Below are 19,823 nucleotides of genomic sequence, written 5' to 3' on the forward strand. Positions count from 1 at the left end.
GCATTTTTGTCATCAATCAGCATCGATCACCCATGCACCGCAAGCGTGAACATCGCATGGCGCAGCATTATTATTGTTACGCGTCTTCGTTCACACTTCCTGTCTTTGTACAACGACAACCGTTAATCGTCATCGATTTGTCACAGATCAGGTCTCCATTTTCGCTCCAGCGAGCATTCCCGGCTACGGCTACGAAGCGCACAAGACAAGTACGACAGCGTCGGAAGTCGCCTTCTGTACCGCAACTCGATGCCCCTCAACTTTGCCTCCGCCTCTGCCTCCACCTCTGCCGCGCCAAGATGGGATCTCAACGCTGCCGACGACCCAGCAGATTGGGAGGATGAATTTTCCTATCTCAAGCCTCTGGATGCCGCTTTGCGGTGCGAGCTTTGCTTTGTGAGCACGTTCACGAGCGCCGACGTGTCTTGACGAGCTCCGCGTCGGGACGGAGTCGCTTCGTTTCGCACATTCGCGATAGGTGGCGGTGTACCTTGCGGCTGGAAAAAGATGCTCTGGCACTTATGCTGACCCACGATGCCTCGCTCGCCGCGCGCAGGATGTTTTCAGAGCTCCCGTCTCGTTGCGCTGCGGCCACACGTTTTGCTCGACATGCGTGCGCAACGCCATCAATCAAGGTGGAGCAGGAGGACAGGAATGTCCAAAGTGTAGAGCAAAGGCGCAGGACTCTCATCTGACACCACAGATTGCTCTCGAGACGGCGGCCGAAGCTTGGAGGGATGCTAGGTGAGTTTTGCTGAGGGGCCATGATTGGTGGATCAGCGACGTGCATCTGACCTCCCCTCATACTAGGGCGCGGCTTTACGACTTGCAGACCGCACGCAAAGCTGCTGCAGAAGGAGCCAAGTCAGAAGCTACTTCGCCTCGCGGGCTCAAGCGCAAGGCGAGCGAAGAGCCGAATACGTCTACCTCGAGTTCTCGGACCGCTCTCTCACCACCCAACAGCTCCCTGCGTCAGACGAGATCATCATCACGAAGGCAAGAGACGAATGCTGTTGGTCCATCCTCCAAGCCAGAGTACGTCGTCGTCTCCGATGACGATGACGGTGACGTGTCTTATGTACCCTCGAATCACGCATCACCCAGCAAGCGTGGCAGTCCTTCGAAGAAGTCCCCAGCTAAAGCCCCTCCTGAAGCTGATGCCAGTGAGAGGGTGCAGTGTCCTTTGTGCAGTCACACTTTCACGCTCGCTGCCCTAAATCGTCACTTGGATCGAGGGGTACCTTGCTCGCCAGACGATCCGCCTCCTATTGCAGCTGAAAGTGGTCTTGCAACGCCAAGAAGCACGATGAGCACAGGCTGGTTCACTGCCAAGGCACAGGGCAATGGCGCCAGCATTCCTAAGGGAGCCAAGCTCGTCCGCCCTCCCTACGTCTCCCTCAGGGAAAAGCAGATCCGGGAGCTGCTGATGGAGCACAGGCTAAGCATTGCGGGAAGCAAGGAAAGGAGGATAGAGAGACACCGGCATTGGGTCAATATTTACAACGCAAACTTGGACGCGTCCGAAAGGAATAGAAGGACTGTAGCACAGTTGAGGAGGGAGATGGAGGAGTGGGACAAGGGACAGGACGATGCGGAGCGACAAAAAGCGCGAGGCGGTGCCATCTCGGAGAAGCGAGCCAAGGATTGGGCGGTGAGTGAGACATGCAAGTGTGGCTGCTGATGCGAAGAATTGCGAACTCTTATTAATGATGAGCTGTCTACGGCTGTAGGGTCACCACAATGCTCAATTTTCCGAGCTCACTGCAGCTGCGAGAGATTCTCACAGACGCAACAGAGAGGCGCATCGTCCCTCTAATCAAGTCGACTCTGGAAACGGGCGACAACTCGACGCCCCCGTGCCAACCTTGGCACCGGGGGCCGATTCCTCTGCAGAGACCTCTGTATAGCAATGACATTCCTGCGGCATTGCGTGACAAATCCGAGTGAAAGTCATGCCGATGCCGCACTTTCCAAAGTCTTGACGTCATGCTACTGTCGGATCAGCTCATAAGCGTGGTGCGTCGGACTATCGTTGAAGCCTACAGCTTCGTTGCCATCTGCCAATCGACTCTGGCTGCCTACGCTATGTTCAAGATGGGAGACTTACGGAGCATCGACATGCGGTCACCCTAATCGTTGTCCCACAGATTCATCGATAAAGGTGCGCAAATCTCGAATGACTCTCCGACTTGCTAAAGGTATGCCGTCGATGCACCAGCGTCTGCGCACTCGCATCAAGGTTTGCCGGTGTAGCGCTTGGATTGGGCCACGCATGGCTGATGATCGTGTCTATGTCACCGCATATGTCTTCATGTGGTTCCAAATGTTCGGTGTCGCGTGAGGATCGTCATGCTGCTTGTTCCGGACCAGGCTCCATTTGTCGGCCGAGAGAAGGGGTGATGATGCGGGCGGGTGCATTCACGTGATTCGTGATTCTGATTCAATTTCAAAATTGACGATGTGCGCCATCCCTAATGCCTACATTCTTGATTTGTGATTCTTGACTCTTTGATTCAATTCTCCAAGCTCAAAGCCCAGCTGAAGGCTTGGATGTGCACACGCCCGCTCTACTGTGTCGCTCCTTGTTCCGCAATCCGACCGTACTTCTTGGGCCTACTTCACGCTTCAACCCTGGCACCGCTACGTGCCGAAATCCAACTCTTCAGAATTTCGATTACCTGCATACATCTCGCTCAGCCAGGTCGTGCGCTGCCGAGCATCAAGGCAAACGGCTTTCATCACGCTGCTACACCACTCAACAGGCAAGCGATTTCGCAGCTCTCGACACATTTGTCATCTCGCTGTTTCTCTGAAATCCTCTTTGTGCATCTCATGTCGAAGCCGGCTGTACCAGGTCAAGCCACCACGGCGAGCGGGATTGTAGAGAGTGGGCAAGAGCGGGTGATTCCTGGTAGCGTAAGGGCAGATGGCAGGTAAGTCGGTAGATCGATGCGTGTGCCTCCCAGCGGTCACATCCGAGATCTTCTTGAGGAGGCTGTATCCAAGAGGATGAGGGCAGCTGATTCTCGCCGCCGCGTCTCATGATTCATAGCCAGCGGAAGGAACGCAAAGTAAGACCAGGCTTTACCCCTGCGGAAGACGTGGGCCGATTTAGGTCTAGCAGGCAGCAAGCAGCAGAGGCGCTCTCACGCCGGCCACCACCTGGCTCCGTTCCTGGCAGTCTGAATGCTGCCAGCGGAGCAGCTGGGCCAAGTGTCGGGCTATCAGCGGCAAGGAGCGCCAGGAGCGGGGCAGTCTCCAGCTCTACTGCTCCTGGCGCTGCGCCACGAGCGCAAGCGTCCAGCAAAGCGGACGAATCCACATCGTGGAGAAGTATGCGAAAGACGAGCGCGTCTCAGACACCTGATGCTTGGGACGACGACGACGATCGGACACCAGCGAAGACGACGGCTGCAGTACCCAACAAGGACAAGCGGCTCAGTGCTGCGAACAGTGCTTCGGCGCTTTCAGAAGATTCTCGAAGGGCGCGAGCAGTGGCCAAGAAGCTTCGAGCGGCCGAAGCTCTTCAGGACAAACAGCAAGCGGGTGAAGAGAAGCTGTCGACAGAGCAACGCGCAAAAGTAGACGGAATCGAAAGACTGAGGCAGGAATTGAAGGCTCTGGAAGTCAAGGACGAAGCGCGAAAAAGTGACAAACTGGAGAAGGAGTGACTTGTCTGTCTGCTCTGCTCGTCATCGCGTGGGATACGTAGGCGAAATATGCTCGCGCCGCCGACGGGTCACGAAGACAATCAGTCCGGTGCTTGAATCGACTCAACTGCCCGTCGCTATAGAAACTACCCCTGCACTTCTTGAACCAAGAGCGGTTGCTCAACTCCGGTCGCAGCTAGCACAGGCTCAAGCACACAGATTGGCCGCTCCTTGCTGGAAGTTTCTGACACTGTCAGCGCCCGAAACATTTGCCTGTGGCCAACGCGGCGTTACCCAGCCGTTGGAAAGTGGGGTCACACGTCGTCGCTGCATGGAGCTTACTGCAGCGACATGCCAATGCAATTCAATACCCTTCAATCGTGTCGGATGCCACGCTCGACAAGAATTGTCGCAGGTGTTTCTGTGGTGAAGACTATCCTCGGCGTGCAAGTCAAGAACGCTAGTTCGGGAATCTTCAGGGCGCTAAGTACGGTTCACTGCATAAGGTTCGCCGTGCCATGCGAGGTGCGCGGGTCACGCCGCTGCGAGCAACTGGATGGAGTCTCGCACTAACCTCGACCGAACACGCACTCCCTTCATCGTGTACATTCAGCAAGGCCCTTCCTCGAGCAAGCGGTGCTAGGGAACCCTGGCCACGGAGCGTTGAGTCCAATGCTAAGACGAAATCGAGCAGCTAGCGCGAGGTGCCGCCTTGGCTCAGAATGGAAAGGCCGGGTGAGCTGCCTGCGAGGCAAATTCGCTCTGAGCGATGCGAGATGCGTAGAGACTGTACAGGCAAGTCCTCGACATTTCCAAGAGCAATGCAAGAGCGCATCGCATCACGAACGAAATTGGCGACATCCATGGCAAATGGTGTTCCGTGCGTGCGATCTAAGCACTCTCGGCTGGCAGACTGTGCCATCCGCATCGATGTTTGAGCAGCCATGGCAACAGCAACACGAGGTGGATGCGCCGAGAACTGCTGGTAGCCGAGTCGATCGAGATCGAGGCGAAGTCGTTTCGGAAGCTATCTCTATGCTTTCTCCGTGATCAGATTGAGCCTTGGCGTACTACTCGATGCTGTGCAATCAAAGTTGTGGGGACCCTACATAGCAACGGCCGGTGCTGTCTGTGCTGTGAACATCGCTTGCTCAGCTAGCTGCTGCTGGCGTAGACCCGCGCAAGTCTATCGCAGCCGGTCAACAGCAGCAGCACGGGACAAGGAAGCAAGCAAGGCGTGAATGCGACACGTGAGATCTCCAGCAGAAGCGTCGCGCGACCGTTCACGCGCCGCGATGCAGCGAGATCAGACCGAGACGATGCGAGTCTAGCGCACTTTCACACCCGCGCGCCTAAGCGAGGTTTGGGAAACTGCAACAGTGAGCAAGCACGAGGGCGGGCTAAAGTTGTGGCTTGGGAGCGGTGCTGTCGCGCTAAAGCAAGAAGCGCCAAGACACGCACGCCAAGCATGGAATATCTCATCCGACTTTGACTGCTGCGCGCGCGGCGACTTCGCTGCTGCTGCTGCTGCACAATAAGCGCTTGTGCTCTGTGCACCCTCTTCGAGACCCATCAGTCGACGATGCAGGGATGATGTTGTTGTAGAGCGAGCAGGGTGCACGGTCATGACATGTGCTGCATGCTCGCTGCCAAGACCTCGATCAGCTTTCATATCGCCCAAATGCGGCACCAAATAACCGCACCCACCGGCCTTTTGTTGATGGGTGTCATGTCATCCAGGGATCATCAGCTCATCAGCCGGCCGCACCAGCCGCTGTGCCGCGGGTTGGAGGTGTTGCCTTTTTTTTTTTGCTGTTGAAAGAGCAACGATGCTATGCTTTGCGCCGCCCATGAGGAACCAGAGTCACGAGTGAGAATCAGGATTGGGCGTGTCCGACATGCAGTAGTCGGAGCCTGGCTGAGCAACATGGGTCGCGCGCAATCCGTAAGCAGCAGGTACCTGGGTGCAGGAGCTACTCAAACACTTCGCAGGTCGCATACCGAGTGTTGCATGGTCAAGCCCAGAAGATTGTCGACATGAGTGTCGTGCCAATTTAGCTCTTTGCCGAGTCAGCGCTAAGAAGTGCATTTTGCCGCGCGTTGCAGGAGGGGGCAGTGTGAGGTGAGCAAAATCTGATGAGTGTCTGCGAGGGCGTGTTGAGCGTCGAGCGTGCCCATTTGGCTTGCGACGCCATGCGCATCATTCGTCGGGCCCCGCTCGAGACGAGGTGAACGTGATAGCCATGATTTGCGAGCAGCATATAGCGACGCACCAAAAGAATCGCCTCTTATCTCCACTTTTGCAAGCCATAGCAGCGCCAAAGAACCAAAGATTCACGCATGTTATCAGGGACGATCTCATCAGCTTCGTGAATTGACTTTGCGATGTTCCGGCGAATCGAAGAGATAACATTCATTGATTCCACACCAGCAGCAGCAGATCTAGAGTCACGAGTCACGAGTAAAGTTGCGAGTCTCGAACAAAGTATGTCGAACCTCTCCTGCAATTAAGCGCAAAATCGCACCTCGATCTGAATTCACGATTGCTGCTGACGACTTAATTGCAGCTTCTATTCCTGCATGTGCATGTGGCGTCTCTTGCGTCACCGGCGTTTATCGGTACACAGTTCGCAAGGTGCAGCTAGCAGATGCTGCTGCATGGATTCACCGTTCAAAACTCGTGACTACGACTTGCGCTAGCATAGCATGCACGACCGGCAAAATGCACGTCACTGGGCCTAATCTGCTCTGCCCAGAGGCCAATCTAAGCGCTCTCCTCACAGCCCTAGCTGCAAGCAGTCGCGAGTTCCAAACACCGGCAGCAGCGCTTTTAGTTAATTTGCAGCGCTGAGGTCATTCAAGATAAGCCACCAAATGGTGACGACCATCCTGATTTCGCACCGCAAGGCACAAAAGCTCTCCCTTCATTTGCACGCGCCCCTCCATAGGCTCAAATTAAATTGCGGTAGCGTCGACTTGGCGGTAGCGATATTGAAAGGAGGTAGCTCCACTGATTCCTCCGTCTCTCGGTTGCCTCTTGGCAAAGGTTAATGATGTGCTGTCGAACGTGTACGCATGTCTGAGTGCAGTGAATGGCACTGCAGGAGCACTTTGCCTGCCACTTTGTCACCCAACTCAAGACTGAATGAAAGCGCCCAAGCCAATGCCGCCGGTCAAGCAGAATTTCGGCCAAGAGCACAGCCAGGTCGAAAGACGAGAAGGTATGTGATTGCGCTGAGTCGAACAGGACGTGCGGGCCCAAGCAGACGTGTGTACATATACAGATGGCACGATGCGATACTGCCTAGTCCAGCCCTCACACGTCAGCTGGGAGTGGTAAAGGTCTCCAACTCGACACACTCTGCCACTCACACGAGAGCAACCGTACAATTATCCAAGTTGTTCGATGAGCAGATTCAGAAGCTCGACGACGACAAAGCACACTTTAGTACCGTCGCGACAAATCGCCGCGCAGCTTGCTCACGATGGATCCTACACCCGGCCAGGCGTATGACTCTGCTTCGCCTCCAGCGACACCAAAGCCAGCTAGACTCCGCAACACCTCTGCACCACCACGTATGAAGCTGCCCCACGGTCTTGCGCCACTCAGCCAACTCAATGACGAAAGCAGATCCGCCTCCTATCGAGATGAGCGGAGGCCATCACAGCCGGACGCGAGCTCCGCAAGTAGCGAAAGCGGCGGTCTTCTCACTTCTCCAGATGACCGAAGCCGAAAGCCGTCCAACCAATCATCTTCTGTCTCCTTCGCTCCTTTGCCCATCACACGTCAACCATCTCCAGATGACAAGGAGAGTTTGACAGCGACCGCAACAGCAAGCCCCACTTCCAAGGACTTGGAAAAAGGAGCAGGCCTGGATGAAGACGAGCTCAAGAAAGCAGACGGGACGCTGCTGGCTTTCAAGAATTCGACTTCCGGGGCGAGGAGGGGATCGGCGGCGACGATGCTCAGCGTTGGATCGGTCGGCGAGCGCATGGCGGCGTGCAACCAATCCAACAACTACAACGATACTTTGGGAGCCTACGGTGCTGGTTCCTCATCACCCAACTCCGATCCTATCACACCATCTCGAACGCCGTTGGTGACCGAGCTGGCAGAAGGTACGGATCCTTTGAAGTGGACCCTGAAATTCAAATGCTGGGCCACCGCCGTATACTGCTTGATGATCTTGTCGACGACGTACGGTTCTTCGTCATACGCGGCATCCGCCATCACCGTCGAGCGGGAGTGGGGCTTGTCAAGACCGCTCGCCACCTCCGGCACATCCCTGTGGGTGCTCGGCTTCGCAGTCGGTCCCTTGCTTTTCGGTCCCACAAGCGAAGTCGTCGGTCGTCGTCCAGTCTATCTCGTCTCTTTCGCTCTCCTCACCATCGCCAACATCGTTGCGTGCGTCGCACCTGACATCGAAGTCCTGCTCGCTATGCGCTTCATCGGCGGCTGCATGGGCTCGTCGGCTCTCAACAATGTCGCAGCATCCATTTCCGATATGGTACGAGTGCGTGACCGTTTGAGATATTTGACCATGTACCGTGAGTGTGGGAGACGCGACGTCAGCATCTTGCCATGCAGTCACTGATCTTCGCCCCCCACCGTGTCACCTGTCAGGCATTGTCTCTTTCGGCGGTCCAACTCTTGGTCCACTCGTCGGTACCTTCCTCAACCAAGCGTCTTGGCGATGGAACCTTGCCGTGCTGCCCTTCTTTTCCTTTGCGACTTTGGTGCTCTACGCTACCACCGTGCCCGAATCGCATCGAGTCACCATCGCCCGCAAGCAGCTCGAGCAACGACAGAAGGAGCACGAAAAGGAGGTAGAGAAACTTTGCGAGGAGGGCAAAATGACTCGATCTACCGGGGACAGGAGCAATAGAGAGCTAGGCGGCCCTTCGCTGATGCAGCGCTACAAGACGGCTCTGTCCATGCCTTTCGTGTTGCTCTTCACCGAGCCCATCGTTGGCATCGTGTGCATCTACACCGCGTGAGTAGTTCGACAAACACGATGATTTGTCCGTTGGACTGACTTGAAGTTCCCGTTCTTCATAGGCTGCTGTATGGTTTACTCTACGGCATTATCGCAGCTTTCCCTCTCGTCTGGCAAGATATTAGGGGTAGAAGTCCAGAGTATGCATCTACCGTTTTCCTCACACGTGAGTCTTCACCTTGCCACGGTCTCCATACCTATTCTGACCAACGTTGGGCCATCCAAACTCTTCAGTGCTCGGCGGTTTCTGCCTTGGGGCCGGCCTGATCGGATGCTGGCTACAAGACAAGTCTTATAAACGCCAATACGATGCGGGAGAGGTGACGCCAGAGTCGCGAATCGGTCCTGCAACTTGGGCCAGTTTCTTCGTGCCAGTCGGTCTCTTCGTCTTTGGCTGGACGGCACCCTACGACAGGCTGGTCGGCAGTCTCGACATCCACTGGGCGGTCCCTTGCATCGCGTTGGTCATCTTCGCTTTCGGCATGCAAGTCGTCTTCAACTCGTGGTTGTCCTACTTGGGCGACGCGTACGCTCCAGTCGCCGCTTCGGCCATGGCGGCAGCCACCTTCTCCAGATCGCTGCTCGGCGCTGCTTTTCCGCTCTTCTTGAGACAATGGATGCTGGTATGGAGCGTGCAGATCGTCTTCTCCATTCTGGGCGGACTCAGCATTCTTCTCTCTTTCGGAGGTTTGCTCTTTGTCCGCTACGGACCTCGCATCCGCGCCCGTTCCACGCGCACGGCCACGGAGGATTGATTGGCTTTGACCATTCTCTGTAAATAGTCTTGATTAAAAAGGAAAAGCCTCTCGCACACCTGTATCATACAACCTGATTCGCTCCACGAACCCCGTCACTTGCCTCATCAATACGCGCAATGTACATTTCGAAGGCCAGTCCCAGTGGTTCAGCGCACACTTGATTCGCATTGGGTGTTGTGGTCGTGCTGCCCTTCGAGGCTGTGATGATGTATGCATTCAGCCAAGGACCCTCCTGAGGTCAGCCGTGCCACCAGAAATTTCGACAAGAGTGACTGGACATCTTGAGTGCTCGTCGACATAGCCATGAGCGCAAGTATAGCAGAGGGCGTAGCCGGTAGGCAGCACGCAAGGATTGTTGATGGGCGTGCTTCCACAAAGAGGACAGGCGTTGTGCAGCAGGACATCCTTGGTCTCTTTGAGGACCCGTCGACCGTCTTTATCGACCTTGCGTGTGGGTGCCGCTCGAGTGGTGGAGATAAGGGGCTGCTTGTACGCTGGGTCGCGTTTGTACAGACAGCCTTGAGGGTGTGGCAAGAGAGGCTTCGGGCCAGGGAACAACGGTAAATCTCCATCTGCTCCCGCTGGCCCCCCGTTCGCGGCTGCTCCTCCTCCTCCTCCTCGCGAGCCGCCTCGTCTTCGACGTGGATTGTCCGCCGAGTACCACCACTCGAGGAATTTGAAGAAGAAGATGGAAGCGGGGAGAGCATACTTGAGCGCTTCAAAAAAGATGAAAGGTGACGCGCGCAACAAGGCTAAAGCGAATGAGATGGGTGATCGTAGCGGGTTTGGCATATCCGGCGGTAGCAGGGGTGGGGAGGCAGGCTGCGCCAGGTGGATGGAAGGTGAAGATGATAAGCAACGTCAGCAAGCTCAACGGACGGCGCAGGCTCAAAGAGTACATCGAGCTCACATAGTCCTCTGCGCTGACTCTTCGGACGTCAACGCGCATCGCTTGCAACCAGGGCCTCCAGTATGGTGTCCTGTCGAACAGATAGGCCACGTTATATGACAAGAGCCAAAGTTGATACCCTGCTCCGACGTAAGGATAGCCACTTCTGAAGCACTTGCGAAACAATTCTCTCAATTGTTCTGTACGGCTCGTTTGTGCCTGAGCGTTTTGGGCCAAGTGAGAGTATCAGGAAAAGAACCCTGGCATGGACTGCCGCTCGCTGCATCGAGAGGCGCACGCATTCGACTCACTGTTCCAGCAAACCGTCTGGCGGCGCCTCCGCTGTCTCCTTGCTCATCCTCATCATCGAACAGCCCGCCTTGGGGAGCGCCACCTCCGATGCTTTCCCAATAGTCATGCAGCTTTGATTTGATCCACGGCGCACCCACTAGCAAGAACAGACTCAGATTGATCTCCCTTGACCGGAGCTTTTCGTAGCGTGCCAGAGAAGTGCGCGTACTACCTGTGCTGAAAGCTTTGCTGCGAGAAGATGACAAGCCTGGTCTCCTCCTTCTGCGCAAACCATAGAAGTTTTCGGCGAACGAAGAGCCTGACAGAGGAGAGGGGGGCCAGCAGCGGTGAGCGATTTCCCGACACTGCACGGAACAGCCATCCATGGCCGATTACTTTCTCAACTCACCCCACGTGGTCAAGTAATGTCGTTCCACAGCGAACATGGCGAGCGCATACACCTCATCGAAGCGGTTGGCGACCCTTATCAAGTACCTAGGATTTCTCTGCGCAAGGACTGCCAGGACATACCTCAGAGCTGGCTTGAGTAGATCCCGGAGCTGATCTTGAGCTATCAGTTCGAAGAAGGAGGGCCTGAAGGGATCGCCTTGCTGACCCGAGGTCGGGTCTACTGACTGCAATAAATCCATCTTGAGACGCTGCCGTGTGGCTCGCTCGACTTCGGCGGCGCAGAATGTTTCGACTACGGCTGGCCCTTTAGACGGCGAGGTACTTTGTCGCGACGACCTTGCAACACAGGGAAAGCCAGAGAAGCGTCGTGTGACAGTTAGTAGTTACGAGTGTGTCGCATAAGATGTATGCTACGCCACATCGGTGCGGTAGGTATAACGGTGTGGACCGGCTTCAGGTTCGTCCTGATCGGCCGGGGCTGCGCCTACACCGCACGTACGCGCATTCATCAGGTTCGAGCTTATATGCGGGGTTGTGCTGCAATTTGCTCTCACGCGCCAGACTCCCCGGTCACGTGTCAAAGAGCTGCCAGCGCTTCGAAGGTCGTGATTTCAAATTTGCTGCGAAACCGCGCGACCATTCGTGGATTTCGTTTCGAGGCTCGACGGTCAGATCATCCACGATTGCCAGAGGTTGCTAGGCGACCTGAAAACAAGCCTTTCGATACTCCCTCCTACTGTGAGACTTTAGAGCCCTTAGGACTGGCGTGACTGTAACGAGCGATCCCTACGTGGCGGGATGGAGGATTCACTTCCAGCATAGCGCACGGTCGGAAGTGAGCAAGCACGGGATGGAGGCCCTCGGAAGATCTTTTAGGGGCCACGAACGGTAGACAACGCAGCCATCATCACTACGACCTCAGTCAAGGGAATCATTCGCATAATCAATGCGATGCAAAGATGCATACACCTTGTGCCAAGCCGCTCGCAAGCCTTGTGAGATGCGCGAAGCGATCACCAGCACGCACATTCAGCACCTCGTCCAAGCGAAACCTCACGCAGGACGGCCAGTATTTGGTGCTTGGCATCGAGACGTGAGTCAACATGCCTACGCGCTCGACTTTTTGCGTCTGCGCCATCACGAAGCTCATGAGAGACAAGGCGCTCCGCTCCGTCTGCCGCTTACCCCACCTCGTGCCAAACAGATCATGTGACGACTCGTGCGCCTCCTTGGTGAGCGCTCCACCATCCTACGTTACGGCAGCCCGACTGTCTGCGCCTCAAATATTCACGCCTCAAATCGATGGCAAGCCCAACCAAGAACGGCCCAGAGCGCGCATCATTTCTTCTATAGTGCTCAAGCAGTCGGAGCACAACAAGACGGGAGGAGTCAGTCCTCTGCCTGCTGCGCATCTACATTCCAAAAACTTACCTCGAGCAATCAGCATGTGTCTTGAAGAAGGTGTATCAAAGAGAGTGCTCTCTCAGGTCGACAGTGGGAAGCCCCGCCATTCGACACACACTGATAGCAGCTCGCGCGTACACGCAGCAGAGGAAGCGCGCCAAAGCCGTCCTGTAGTTGGGCCGCCTGCTGAAGTGGATGCGATTGCTGTCACTCAAGGGCCCGGCATGCCAGGCTGTCTGACAGTAGGCTTGGGCGCCGCAAAAGTGCTGAGCTCCCTCTGGGGCATACCGATCATCTATACTCATCACATGGTGGCGCACGCCCTGAGCCCTCTGCTGGCCTCAGATGACCTTACTCAGCCTCAACGCACAGCCATCGAAGGCCAGGGTGCTCGAGACTCCAACCCGAGCGCAAAGCTCGACCGCAGGCCTGTCACTTTTCCTTACCTCGTCTTATTGCTTTCAGGAGGTCACACTCAGGTGGTTCTTTGTAGTGGTCCCAAGCAATTTCGGATTCTGGCGACCACGGCGGATGAAGCGATCGGTCGCTGTACAGACAAGATCAGCCGACAACTTGTCGATTTGCACGTCAGTGACGAGGACAAGGTCACAGGCGATCTGGCCCCAGGCAAGAGGCTCGAGATGCTTGCGGAATTGGCCAACGATCCAGCCATGGCAAAAGAAATACCGCAATATGATGTGGCCGTCTCGTGTCGAGGCGAGCCCATGTTCAGCTAGTGAGTCAAGCCCATGTTGCTAAATTTTGAAACCGATTGCTCATTCAGCGTCCCGCTTGCTTGTGCTCCTCAGCTCAGGACTGCATGCTCGGCTAGATCAGCTTATTGCAGCCGAGCACGTCAAAGTTGCCGAGGACTCCTCACTGTCAGATGACACTGGCACTCCGCTTGCTTCGCGCATTCCTCTGCCCACGCGGATTGGTCTGGCTAGGGCGTTCCAAAAAGCCGCGTTTGCTCAATTGACAGATAAGGTTCGGATGACGCTGGCTCCACGTGTCGCCGCCAACGCTTCCTCGGCCGTCCAAGCGCAACACTTGCGCCACAATGCCGAGTCTGAAGCTCGATCGGAGACATCGCACCCATCTGTGGTCGCACCCTCACCGGGGCCGCGCAAATCGGGCAAGTCGTATCACACGCGTCTTCCGCGCTCAAAGCTGATCGACACTCGCATAGAGCTTCCCTTTGGGCTTCAGCCCGATCAAATCAAACATCTCATAGTCGCTGGTGGTGTGGCTTCCAATGCGGAGCTTAGACGGGCTCTTCACTCTTCGCTCGCCGACATAGGCAGGCAAGACGTCAGCTTACATTTTCCTCCGTGAGTGTGCCTTAGTTTGGACGTGTTCATGATTCGGCGTGCTCACATGAGCGCTATATGGCCCAATCCACCGGCTTCACGCCTCGCACTTTCTCGCTTCAGCGTATCCCTCTGCACTGATAATGCAGCCATGATCGCCCATGCCGCCTTGCTTGACTGGGACAACAGGACATGGGATCTTTCGCCTTCGCCAAGGGGCAGATGGAGCATCGAGGATCTTGTATTTGGACCAGATGCTGCAGAATGAAACGAAGAGTGAACCGCGCATGTCTGATGGATCTCTAAACAAGATCAATCACGCAATGATGGAGCCAAAAATCAGGGTCATGCGCTCGCACATCGCATGGGTGGCTATGTCAGCCGGTGTCAGTTCGAAAGTACAAAAGCATTCACCGTCGACCGAGCGTTCGAGTCTGAAAGTGGTTCGCGCGTCCGCTTGCCACCGTCAGGCGTCGAACCCCCGGCGTTCGGTTCGTACTTTACCGCCCGCCTGGAGCCACGCAGTATCCGAGGCGTCCCCCTGATACTGCTAGGCTACACACGCGCGGCGAAACTGAGACTTTGACACTCGTATATATAGCAACACTTGCAGACGTGCAGATCCATCAGGTGGAGGAGACTCGGCCACCCCCTGGGCTACAGGCGCCAGCATCACAATTGTTTGCGTTCTGAAAGTGTTGTCAAAATTTCTGCAGGTGAACACCAATCACGCGCCAGGATTGTCGTGATGCATGCCAACCAGCATTACTTCTTGACATCCTTTTCAGTAGCGTAAGATCCACGCGCCGGAGCTGAGTAGGCAGGTGGAGCGTGGAGATTCTCTTTGCTGGGTAAGGGAGGCGCGCTCGAGCTCGAACTTCCGCCGGCTGGATTGTGAGTGCTGGCGCCACTGGTGCTGCCGGGGGCACCCGCAGGCTCAACAGCCATTACGATCTCTCTACCATCATCCATCCGCGCTTTGAAGGTTCCTCCAGCCACTCGAAGCAGACATTTGCGACGCACGCCACTGTTCGCATCAAAGCATACGAAAGCATGTCGAATTAGCATTCAGGCGCACTCTATGTGTTAACGAGATCACTCACGAAATATCTTTGTAGACCGCAAAACAACCCTTGCCAATGCTGCCTGCTTGACCGCCAATAATTTTGGCTTCCGACCCATACCTGTGCTCAATCACCTTTCCCGTAGCCTCTCCGGTATCCGTAATTAATCTCTCGGCTCCTTGCTCGAGCCCATCGATCACCATATTTGCCGCTATCAGGCTTCTGTTGATGGCTCCCCTCCAGCCGGTAGGAGGTGGACCACCTGGCTTGGACTGGATACCTGTGCGTTTGCCAATGCTGGACCCCAGAGCTCCTGCCTTGTTCAAGATCGCATTAGCTGTGTCAACGGGATAATGGGCGTTAGTATCTCTGACGACCACACTGACACAACGCTGCAATGCAGTGTCTGGCTCCCTTGACTCACTAGTAGCGGCCGATACGTTGACCACTTTGCCCGTCCAATTGTGTGCGCCTTTCGCGGCCGCATGCGTGTGAGAGTTGAAAGTCAAAGGGACCTTTCCCGAAGTGGTGTAGTTGCCGCTCGTCGAAGCGGTGGTTCCCGACCGCTCAAGGCCAGAAACCGGCTGGCCAGGAAGGGATTCGAAATGCGTGCCATCCGCTGAAAGCTGGGCACCTGTATGCGGTGGTGGGAGATCTGCAGAAGGCTTTGCCGTGCGTTCCACTGACCATCAAGATACGACGCAAATGATCCATTGAGAGTCAGGTCCCCTGCATGTCGACGAGATGGCGATTTGCCGTCTCCTTTCACTCACCGTAAGAAGAGGCCGCGCCTTGCAATTTACCACCAAGAAAGGTAGATCCGTTCACGATACCTCTCGAGATGTAGTTGGCCCCCTTCAGCAGCCAATCGTCCTGAAACTCTCTTGGAGCAGGTCGGACGTCCACGTCCTTCTTGTTACCCGTGCCATTTGCGGCCGATGAGAGGTCTTCGAGATCGACAAGGACTGGCTGCTTCTCAGCTCCCACAGCCGAAAGGCTGGAGTCCTCTTTGAAGTTGTATGAGCCCTCGAGAGTGCCCATCACTTGCCCATGCTCGTCTAGCAACTCGATCTGGCCCGCATCGGACCTGTCATCCGACGCAAATGCGCAGTATTGGGCCAGCACATCCTCGAAAGCGTCTCTGAGCCCATGAGAGGCGGCATCGTGCGAAGAGAGGTAGATGCGGATGGAGGCTCCAGTATCCGGTTGGGGAAAGTTGTAAGATGCCGAGCTGCGGTCGGGAAACACTCGCTGCGTTGATGGGATGGGCAGCGAGAAGTCATTGCCGATGGAGAGCACAAGCCAAATATCGGTGCTGTGGTATAAGATTTCGTATTCGCAGTGTGAGCGGCTAGATGATCGCAACCCCTCTTTCCGCACATGTCAGTCACTGACTCTTGCAAAGACTTCTCGCTACCAGGAGGAGCACCGTACGGGCTGTCGATGTTGAGAGTAAGGACAAGAAGCTGCAGCGTGCCTGTGAAGAGTAGATGGACGAATGGGCCCACGCACCACATTTGAGGTGATGAGCACCCATTTGGCTGGCCTGACTCCGCACAACATTTGGCTCACCAGTGGCAAGCGGAATCACTTCCTTCTCGAATCTTTGCTCTGCTCTGACGCTGGGCAATTCCAACAAGCAGACGCCCCGCGTACCTTGACCGTTGCTTTTTGAGGTACCTCCTGCTAGGCCGGATTGCGATGCAGCTGCTTTTGACATGGTTTCAGCGATCTTTGAGGGTGGAAGTAGACAAGCCGAAGAACGCTGCTGTTCGAAGTGACGATCGTAGAGATGAGGAAATGCAGCAAGACTCGCTATGCCTACTCTTTCCGGTCGCGATTGAGAGGGACCCGTGCCAGGCAGTCGTCAGTGAGCGAGTCGCAATTATCTGAATGGTGAATGGTCCCTTCTGATGATTTGCCGCCGCCACCTCTGGCTCACATCATACACACGTCACCCGGGCGACTGACTGGTGTGTGCCGTCTGCATGGCTACGCGCGGGACCTACAATCACGAATCTATATATTTTCGAAGAATAACTGATCTGCCGCGGTCTGCCTTAGTCCACGCAGCAGACTGTAGCTGCCCTGCACCAATTGTCCGATGACACCCCGATCGTGAACCTATAAACGGCAATTTGTCGCCCCTGCTCGACAACACCGGTCAATGCATGAGGCGGTGCATTCCGCTCATTGCAGCATGATGCCAAGAAATTTCACGGTTGTGAGTCGCTTTCACCTGATGCAGCCTGCTGTGCACAAACGCCCTGATGACGGCTGAGCGATCGATGCTGCGAGGCGACTCACACTGCGTGCAGCGCCTTAGATGACGACACATTATATCGATCGACTATCACGTGACTCATATACAATCATGGACTTTGACTCACGTGACTCTTGACTCTTGACTCGTCAAAACTTGTTCGATTTTGATTTTGGATGATTCATGATTCTTCTGATTCAAAATTCACGATTCAAATTCTTCGAATTAGACACGCAAGAGGACGGGTCCACACGTGCAACGTCTGACTTGGAATCTAGCGACGCCATTCAAGATTGATTCCTCTAGCCGCCATCTGTGCATCTGCCACTCGACTCTCGTCTTCTCTAGAATGCCACGGGATCAACGACGTCACGACACTCAAGCGACAAGGCGCCCGATGCGACCCATGTCTGAATAAGCCGAGACTCTCTGAGGCAACGCGATGCTGCTAAGCGGCAGAACCACCCTTGGGCGCTCCTTATCTCTGGGTCCGCCTCCTACAAAAGTTGCACAGCGCTGGCTACAACTTTGATCTTTGCGCATCATCTTCCGTTTGCGTTGGGCTCCATCCGCACTGATCATCATGCCATTCGCAGTACCCGTCGTTGACATTGGGGCGTACGTGCAGCAAGACGGCACGCCGGAACAACGAGCCATCGTTGCAGCTGCAATCGACGAAGCGTGCCGAACTGTTGGCTTCATCCAAGTCATCGGCCACGGTGTGCCCACTGCGCTGACCAATGGTCTGGCCGAGGCCATCGACGAGTTCTTTGGCCTGAATTTGCAAGTAAAAAAAGCATATCGCACACCTCCCGAAGTCAATCGTGGCTACACGGCTCCAAAGTCCGAATCGCTCTCGCTCTCGCTAGGCTACGAGTCTTCGAGTCGTATGAAGGACTTTTTCGAAGCTTTCAATGTCGGCCTTGCCAAGAGCGACTTCCCAAATCTCTCCGTCGATTCGAAACATTACCCGGAGAATGTATGGCCGTCCACTGAGCATGCGCCAATGTTCAAGCACCGCGTCCAGTCCTACTTCGTCGAGGCAGGTCGCGTTGCTCGTACAATGACACGCATCTTTGCCGACGCCCTCAGCCTTCCACCAGACTTTTTTGAAGCGCACACAGACCATTCCATCGACGTGCTACGCATGAACAATTATGCCTTGCCCGAAGGCACTGAGGTGCGCCTCGACGGCAAAGATGACCTGATGGGCATGGGAGCACACACCGATTTCGGCATAGTCACCGTCTTGTGGGCGGACCAAGTGCGCGGTCTGCAAGTCCTAGATGCCCAAGGCAGCTGGCACGACGTGTCGCCCACGAGAGGTGCCCTGCTTATCAATTTGGGCGATCTTACTGCACGATGGACAAACGAGCGATGGACCAGCACTTTGCATCGTGTCAAACCACCCATTTTGGAAAATGGCACTGTCGAGCGTAGACGAAGCGCGGCCTACTTTCACGATGGAAACGCCGAAGCGCTCATTACCACCATTCCCAGCACCATTGCTGAAGGCCAAGCGCCGCTGTATGATCCAATCACAGTTGGGGATCATATCGCCGCAAAGCTGGGCGGCTCTCGAGCTGGTCGAAGGAACGAGGCAGGTCGCGAGACTCAGCGCGTGCTCGCAGCCACTGGGTGAAGCCGAACGCGATCGATTCAGTATTGCTGCGACCAGTGCGTTGGGAGAACAAATTCATAGTCTGCCATGAGCTAGATATGAGCACTAAACCGTGCGCTGTTTCTAGCTGCGATTGCGCGAGATGCAACAGCGGGTAGTAGGCTTCCCGACGGCCGCGAGCAAGATCTGTATCCTCTCCTGATCCGACCCACAACAAATGTCGCTTTGCTTTGCTCGCATCATTTTCATACTTCAGAAATGACGAGGATGTTGTTGCGGACGGACTACCAGAGTGAGGTGATGGCAGGCTTTGGCCATCTTGTACGCTCGAGGATATGACCAGCGCACTCATCAAAGGCTGATAAGACTTCGTCCAAGGTGGTCGACACGTGCCTGATCAAGACTGACGATTGTATGACGGACAAACTATAGGGTATAGGGAAAGCTCTGTTCACCCTCCGCTTATTGCGTTCCTGCCAAGACGAGAAAATCGGCACGAAGTTGTCATCGCGAGGCCATGAGTTGTGAGTGGAGGTGCTTTGCGATTCGTGATGTCCACGATTTCGGCGGCCACAACCTTCATCAGTCGTCAGTCACAAGTGATTCGCAGCGTGTCGACCGGTCAATCGGAAGCGACCAGGCGTCTGCGCGGCCACACCGCTCTGCGAGCATCAACAAGGCAGAGCACGCTGACGTCACGGCGTCGCCAAACGGCTGCCTGCTGCTCGATCGTGACGCGACCACAGCAGAGATGCGGGGTTGCAGCCCCAGGCAGTGAGTGGTTCACTCGCAGTTATCTGCACCGGACCCCCTTCTGCTGCAGCACCTCGCAGGCTTTCGCGCTAAAATCCCTTTGCGTTGCGCAACAGAAGCCTCTCCAGCAGACTCGGCACAGACTCACGACTGTCGTCAAGCTCATCCGGCTTCACCTCACGCTAGCGAAATTGACCGAGCATCGAAGCCGCCTGCGTCACTCATGGCTTTTCCTTTTCAGACCTGCGGGCCGTTGAGCTAGCGAGAGCAACATCCAGATTGCTGTTGCTACTTCGACGGAGACGGAGTCACAGCAGCTGCATGCATGGGTGCGTCGTGATTTGCGTGTACCGTAAAGCCGCATAAATTCATCACGCACCGATCCCAGAGTCGGCGAGTAGGCGGCAAGGCG

The 19,823-nt window shown here is 55.5% G+C and overlaps 7 protein-coding genes across 7 annotated transcripts; 5 read left to right on the forward strand and 2 right to left on the reverse strand.

Annotated features, from left to right (window-relative positions):
- Positions 1-46: 46 nt before the first annotated feature.
- IE81DRAFT_320226 (hypothetical protein) lies at positions 47-1,939 on the forward strand. Its single transcript, XM_025512955.1, has 4 exons — positions 47-396; positions 557-744; positions 811-1,651; positions 1,731-1,939. Exons 1-4 carry the CDS (start codon positions 250-252, stop codon positions 1,905-1,907), a joined length of 1,353 nt encoding a protein of 450 aa, XP_025372623.1. The 5' UTR covers positions 47-249; the 3' UTR covers positions 1,908-1,939.
- Positions 1,940-2,832: 893 nt separating this feature from the next.
- On the forward strand, positions 2,833-3,671 carry IE81DRAFT_344768 (hypothetical protein; the record flags this gene model as incomplete). The annotated part of the gene is made up of 2 exons (XM_025515843.1): positions 2,833-2,933; positions 3,053-3,671. 2 exons carry the CDS (start codon positions 2,833-2,835, stop codon positions 3,669-3,671), a joined length of 720 nt encoding a protein of 239 aa, XP_025372624.1.
- A 4,103-nt stretch (positions 3,672-7,774) lies between these two features.
- On the forward strand, positions 7,775-9,375 carry IE81DRAFT_282731 (MFS general substrate transporter; the record flags this gene model as incomplete). Its single annotated transcript, XM_025511543.1, has 4 exons — positions 7,775-8,198; positions 8,275-8,644; positions 8,710-8,813; positions 8,882-9,375. Coding segments are annotated over 4 exons (1,392 nt in total), but the record flags the coding sequence as incomplete, so codon positions are not given.
- Positions 9,376-9,511: 136 nt separating this feature from the next.
- On the reverse strand, positions 9,512-11,475 carry IE81DRAFT_191738 (hypothetical protein). The gene is made up of 4 exons (XM_025510806.1): positions 10,995-11,475; positions 10,606-10,904; positions 10,316-10,513; positions 9,512-10,227 (listed from the first exon to the last, which is right to left on the reverse strand). The coding sequence occupies exons 1-4, from the start codon at positions 11,233-11,235 to the stop codon at positions 9,622-9,624; spliced, it is 1,344 nt and encodes a 447-aa protein (XP_025372626.1). The 5' UTR covers positions 11,236-11,475; the 3' UTR covers positions 9,512-9,621.
- Positions 11,476-11,558: 83 nt separating this feature from the next.
- On the forward strand, positions 11,559-14,195 carry IE81DRAFT_191845 (hypothetical protein). The gene is made up of 4 exons (XM_025510807.1): positions 11,559-12,089; positions 12,201-13,136; positions 13,210-13,731; positions 13,834-14,195. The coding sequence occupies exons 1-4, from the start codon at positions 11,956-11,958 to the stop codon at positions 13,976-13,978; spliced, it is 1,737 nt and encodes a 578-aa protein (XP_025372627.1). The 5' UTR covers positions 11,559-11,955; the 3' UTR covers positions 13,979-14,195.
- On the reverse strand, positions 14,134-16,752 carry IE81DRAFT_297551 (hypothetical protein). Its single transcript, XM_025512160.1, has 6 exons — positions 16,347-16,752; positions 16,170-16,251; positions 15,548-16,089; positions 15,199-15,456; positions 14,814-15,111; positions 14,134-14,737 (listed from the first exon to the last, which is right to left on the reverse strand). Exons 1-6 carry the CDS (start codon positions 16,492-16,494, stop codon positions 14,476-14,478), a joined length of 1,590 nt encoding a protein of 529 aa, XP_025372628.1. The 5' UTR covers positions 16,495-16,752; the 3' UTR covers positions 14,134-14,475.
- An 868-nt stretch (positions 16,753-17,620) lies between these two features.
- Positions 17,621-18,679, forward strand: IE81DRAFT_328050 (Clavaminate synthase-like protein; the record flags this gene model as incomplete). Its single annotated transcript, XM_025515093.1, has 1 exon — positions 17,621-18,679. One exon carries the CDS (start codon positions 17,621-17,623, stop codon positions 18,677-18,679), a length of 1,059 nt encoding a protein of 352 aa, XP_025372629.1.
- Between the last annotated feature and the right edge of the window lie 1,144 nt (positions 18,680-19,823).

The sequence above is a fragment of the Ceraceosorus guamensis genome, assembly GCF_003144195.1.
Source record: "Ceraceosorus guamensis strain MCA 4658 unplaced genomic scaffold IE81scaffold_5, whole genome shotgun sequence".
NCBI classification, from domain to species: Eukaryota; Fungi; Basidiomycota; class Exobasidiomycetes; order Ceraceosorales; family Ceraceosoraceae; genus Ceraceosorus; species Ceraceosorus guamensis.

Bases quoted from the DNA above. Each gene is read 5' to 3' on its own strand.
- IE81DRAFT_297551 (XM_025512160.1), bottom strand. From the start codon at position 16,494: ATGTCAAAAGCAGCTGCATCGCAATCCGGCCTAGCAGGAGGTACCTCA. The intron at 16,090-16,169 runs GTCAGTGACTGA...CTTATACCACAG, and splicing joins AGCGAGAAGTCTTTGCAAGA to CACCGATATTTGGCTTGTGC. The intron at 15,457-15,547 runs GTGAGTGAAAGG...CTTGATGGTCAG, and splicing joins AGGCGCGGCCTCTTCTTACG to TGGAACGCACGGCAAAGCCT.
- IE81DRAFT_191845 (XM_025510807.1), top strand. From the start codon at position 11,956: ATGCATACACCTTGTGCCAAGCCGCTCGCAAGCCTTGTGAGATGCGCG. The intron at 13,137-13,209 runs GTGAGTCAAGCC...TGTGCTCCTCAG, and splicing joins GGCGAGCCCATGTTCAGCTA to CTCAGGACTGCATGCTCGGC. The intron at 13,732-13,833 runs GTGAGTGTGCCT...TTCTCGCTTCAG, and splicing joins GTCAGCTTACATTTTCCTCC to CGTATCCCTCTGCACTGATA.
- IE81DRAFT_191738 (XM_025510806.1), bottom strand. From the start codon at position 11,235: ATGGATTTATTGCAGTCAGTAGACCCGACCTCGGGTCAGCAAGGCGAT. The intron at 10,905-10,994 runs GTGAGTTGAGAA...CTCCTCTGTCAG, and splicing joins ACATTACTTGACCACGTGGG to GCTCTTCGTTCGCCGAAAAC. The intron at 10,514-10,605 runs GTGAGTCGAATG...CAAAACGCTCAG, and splicing joins CCAGACGGTTTGCTGGAACA to GCACAAACGAGCCGTACAGA.
- IE81DRAFT_320226 (XM_025512955.1), top strand. From the start codon at position 250: ATGCCCCTCAACTTTGCCTCCGCCTCTGCCTCCACCTCTGCCGCGCCA. The intron at 745-810 runs GTGAGTTTTGCT...CCCTCATACTAG, and splicing joins GAAGCTTGGAGGGATGCTAG to GGCGCGGCTTTACGACTTGC. The intron at 1,652-1,730 runs GTGAGTGAGACA...CTACGGCTGTAG, and splicing joins AGCGAGCCAAGGATTGGGCG to GGTCACCACAATGCTCAATT.